At 37.0% G+C, this 1,933-nt stretch overlaps 2 protein-coding genes across 2 annotated transcripts in view; both read left to right on the top strand.

The window, feature by feature from the left end:
- LOC109587142 (uncharacterized) overlaps window positions 1-1,505 on the top strand; it is a 5,506-nt gene extending 4,001 nt beyond the window's left edge. The window contains exon 8 of the mRNA XM_020003378.1: window positions 1,459-1,505. Coding sequence (XP_019858937.1) covers window positions 1,459-1,505 — 47 coding nt within the window. The remainder of the gene's footprint in view (window positions 1-1,458) is intronic.
- Window positions 1,506-1,690: 185 nt separating this feature from the next.
- Window positions 1,691-1,933, top strand: part of LOC109587143 (pre-mRNA-splicing factor SYF1-like) — a 2,173-nt gene continuing 1,930 nt past the window's right edge. The window contains exons 1-2 of the mRNA XM_020003379.1: window positions 1,691-1,764; window positions 1,806-1,875. The gene's annotated coding sequence lies outside the window, so the exon portion shown is untranslated. The remainder of the gene's footprint in view (window positions 1,765-1,805; window positions 1,876-1,933) is intronic.

Raw genomic sequence — 1,933 nt, forward strand, 5'->3', positions numbered from 1 at the left:
AAAAAAGGAAGTAAATACAAAACTTTGCCTGGAACATTTTTGAAGTAAAGACAAGTAATTATTAGCATTGATAAAGCATAGGCTGTTGTGATAAGACTAAGTAAAACCTTTCTTTTCAGTCAGAGCTATTTCTACTATCTTCAAAGGCTTATTTGACAACAGACAAAGGCCTGTTTTGAGCTAAAAGAACTTAGAAAGACAATGTTTAGGCATGGGCGGTTGCAGAAATTTGGTTTGACCTGGGCATCAATAATTAGTGGGTGTGGAGTGGGTGTGGTTCCATACAATTTTGCAAGGAAAATGGACAATACTGATCTATAACTTCATTGAGATGATTTCTTAGCATAAAACAACAAAGAAGCCTGTTGAACTACCACAGTTTACACTGGATGCCCACACCAGAATCATGAATATAATTATTGGTCAAAAAGTCAACCTGGGCATTGCCCCCTAATGCCGCCCAGGCCTGCAACCGCCTATGTGTTTAGGCTGAGTAGCCGGTAACATTCACATCAAAAATTTGACTTACACGAACATCTTGGTGTCTTAAAGAAGGGTACAGAAGATCAAACAAACCTTGTAAACATCTTAAGCAAACAAACTATAGCACAGGGATTCTTACAAGGCATAAATAAGGTTGTCCATTTTACTGGATTTTCTCAGCACACGCTTGCCTTCCTAACAAGCGCATATGAGAAAACTAACATTTTCACTTGAAAGTATACACTTCTAGAAAGCACTAGGAAGTCTCTAGAAGACCGAATTTTGCACGAGATAGAAGTTATAGTGCTTTAACAGAGACCTTGTAGCATTCTTGATTTCTCCATGATTGAACTAAATAAAATCAACACAGCTCTCAGCCTGCATGCATATTCAGACCCCGGCCTCATGGCCAGGGTCTGAACACAGCAAACACACCAGTTAACACAACCAAAATAACCCAGTAAAAGTGACAAGAACGAGTCCTGCCACACTGAGAAAATGTACCAAGTTAAACTTCTAATCTAGCTTCCATCAATTACCATTTGAAATAAGATTAAACTAAATAAAATCAGTCAATCCAGCTCTTAGCCTGCCGCCATGCATATTCAGAATTTCAGACCCCATCCTCATGGCCCGGCAGGGTCTGAACACAGCAAACACACCATTTAACACAACTGACCAAAATGACCCAGTAAAAGAGACAAGAATGAACTGTCCTGCCACTCTGAGAAATGCCAGTGCCAACTGAGCTAAACTAAGTTCTAATCAAGCTGTTCTCCCAATTTTAATTCTTTCAATGAGAGGACTAATCTAGAGGAGTCTTAGATCAAAAGAGATGCTTTAGACAGCGCCTCTCTATTATCTAACTGTTAGAAACTCAATCTAAGTTTGTCACATTGAAATCTCCGCCATCTTGTTCTTTTTGAAAACACCCTCTAAATTAATTTTGTCCACGTGGTCCGAATTTATTAATAGTATACGGATTTATAAATCGTTATCTTCCGTTCACAAACAAGACGTAACGCAAATAGACCTAGACAGATTAGTGTGGGTCTCGCTCATGCTCGCCCCAATAAATAATTCACCATGTTCTAAGATAGATTGTTTTATTGTAAAAAAAATTAAAACTGTCCTAAATGACAAAATTAGTAAAACAAACTACTTCCAGTATATATGCAGTAATTATTGTAAATATTATTAATTTTATGTTTTTGTGTTATTTTCCAGTTACAAGTTGTGGTATTATTATTTGAAGATACGGAGACAACAAGTCCGTGGGAGGTTAGTGGTGGGTGTGGTTTAATTGATTGTCATGGTAACAGGTGTGTGACTGATCCTGCCTATGAAGAGGTTAATAATTCATTTGAGAGATCACTAGTGTTTCTACACAGAGTAAGATAATAATAATGTACATGTAATTAATTAATTAATAATTTTACTATCTCTTTCT

This window comes from Amphimedon queenslandica, unplaced genomic scaffold (genome assembly GCF_000090795.2).
Source record: "Amphimedon queenslandica unplaced genomic scaffold, v1.1 AMPQUscaffold_12677, whole genome shotgun sequence".
Lineage (NCBI taxonomy): Eukaryota > Metazoa > Porifera > Demospongiae > Haplosclerida > Niphatidae > Amphimedon > Amphimedon queenslandica.